Source organism: Bactrocera dorsalis, unplaced genomic scaffold, assembly GCF_023373825.1.
Source record: "Bactrocera dorsalis isolate Fly_Bdor unplaced genomic scaffold, ASM2337382v1 BdCtg377, whole genome shotgun sequence".
In the NCBI taxonomy this organism is placed as follows: domain Eukaryota; kingdom Metazoa; phylum Arthropoda; class Insecta; order Diptera; family Tephritidae; genus Bactrocera; species Bactrocera dorsalis.
In genome coordinates, this window is record NW_026038428.1 from 1 (window position 1) to 2,273 (window position 2,273).

Here is a 2,273-nt window from a genome sequence, read left to right on the forward strand (position 1 = left end):
AGCGCTAAAACTTGTCGAAGAACTAACCAGCAGCAATGATATGACACTACAGCGCGCAGAGCAAATTTTCGTCACGCTACAACACGACTACGCTGCCGAGTACAAAGAGTTCGCTTTAGGAGATTTAGCAGCGGGTGTTATTGCACCGCTCGTGAAGATTACGCTGGAGAATTGGAAGCCCATCGAACAGCCCACACAACATGTGGAACTGATTAAGAAGTGGCGTGGCATATTGGAGTCAAATGCTGAACCACAAAATGAGTCGCGTAACATTTTCGATCCGTACTCATCACTCGTCTGGGCTGGCGTTATACCGAGTTTCCGAGCATGCGCCGCCTCCTGGAATCCAAAATTGCATCAACCCATGGCTGCGCTACTCGACTGTTGGGCGCCACTGTTTCCCACTTGGATACTTGACTCCGTGCTCGAGCAGTTGGTGTTGCCGCAACTCAGTAACGGTGTACGCGATTGGGATCCGCTCACCGATACCGTGCCCATACACATTTGGATACTCCCCTGGAATAATATACTCGGCCATAAGATGGAGGAATTCATCTTTCCAACCATACGCGAAAAATTGGCCGCTGCTCTACAAGCATGGATGCCACAAGATCGTTCCGCACGCGCCATGCTCACGCCATGGAAGGGCGCTTTCAACGACGTAGAAATGCAACGCTTCCTCTCGCAACACATTATACCCAAACTGCAATTGGTACTCAACGAGTTCATTATAAATCCACTGCAACAACAGCTGGAACTCTGGAATCAAGTATGGGAGTGGCATGAACTTGTGCCCACGCCACAAATGGCGCAATTGCTCGATAAATATTTCTTTCCCAAATGGATGCAAGTGTTGGTGTTGTGGTTAAATCAATCGCCTGACTATGGGGAAATCTCACGTTGGTATACTGGCTGGAAGAGCATGTTCTCCGAGGAGATCTTGCGTGAACCCGCCATAAAGGAACATTTGCGTCGCGCGCTTGAAATGATGCATCGCGCTACCGACGTTCTAGCCCCGCCCACACTGTCCTCTATACCAACACCCATATTGACGTCGACGCCACCGCCGCCTCCACCACCTGCAATGTTGGATATGCAGATGGTGCCACCGGCGCAATTGGAGTTCAAAGAGTTGGTCTCACAGAAGTGTGCCGAACGCGGTATACTCTTTGCGCCGCTGCCAGGTCGTAGGGAGTTGGGCAAGCAGGTGGATTTGTTTGGTTATTGTTATTGTTGCTGTATGCATATAATAATACTCTTGTTTTGCAGGTTTACCGTGTGGGCAAGCTGTACTGTTACATAGATCGCAATGTTTGTATGCTCAGCGATGCCAGCATGAAAAACTGGCTGCCCACATCTGTGCAACAGCTACTAGATCATGCCCTGTCTGCTTAGTAAGCGATTACAGCGCGCGAAAAATATCAATTAATTGTAATTTTAGACTTTACTCTACCTGTATTCAATAAATAATTTGGCTATAATCGAGAATCTACGAAAAAATATGGAAAAAGTTTCAATAGTTACTTATACAGAAATACTTGTAAGAACTTTCCTAGTTATCAAGGGGGCCCGTAACAATGTACGGCCGGATACTATTTTTGGAGCTCTTAATAATCTATGGACGGAAAGTAAATAGGGACACCTAGCAAGGTAGTGTTCTTTTTCTTTTTTGCTAGTGGTGAACGACCTTAAATTTTTTATTCCCTTAATTCCGTATGAAATCTGTCTTGAAAGAATGTCTGAAAATTTCAAACCGATCGTTAGCCTTTTCACAGAAGTTCTCCTCATAGACTCTGTAAACAGCTTTTTATAAAGTTTTGGAACCTAATTACTCCTTGATACTCTAGTGACGATAGAATTAGGGTCCCACCCGCTTTTATTTGAAGATGTAGTTATAGAAAGAATAATTTTGAGGGCAACGTCAGGTGTGATTAATGTGGGTACCTGCTGGTAAGGCATTTTCTGCACAAATTGGTAGTGTGCAATGGACACACTAACCATATTGGTAGGGTTCGAGGCCCAACCAAAAACTCTGCCATACTTTGGGCCCGGCTCCCGGTTGCAGTGCAACTCCACATTCAACTGATAAAGTGTACGTTCTTCCTGCTTTTGGGTTTTAACCACAACCAACACGATACTTCCCGAGAAACCAGTCCGCACGAGCAGGTGGAAGCGAATTCCAAGGGCTCCTACTCCCGTGATTTCAGAATTAAGTCTCAGGTCAGATCTCGTAGCCAAAACTACTACTAGTTAAGCTTCCATACTGCTCTCGA

The 2,273-nt window shown here is 45.8% G+C and overlaps 1 protein-coding gene across 1 annotated transcript; it reads left to right on the forward strand.

Annotated features, from left to right (window-relative positions):
- Positions 1-7: 7 nt before the first annotated feature.
- On the forward strand, positions 8-1,523 carry LOC125780275 (septin-interacting protein 1; the record flags this gene model as incomplete). Its single annotated transcript, XM_049462255.1, has 2 exons — positions 8-1,207; positions 1,270-1,523. Coding segments are annotated over 2 exons (1,326 nt in total), but the record flags the coding sequence as incomplete, so codon positions are not given.
- Positions 1,524-2,273: the final 750 nt, after the last annotated feature.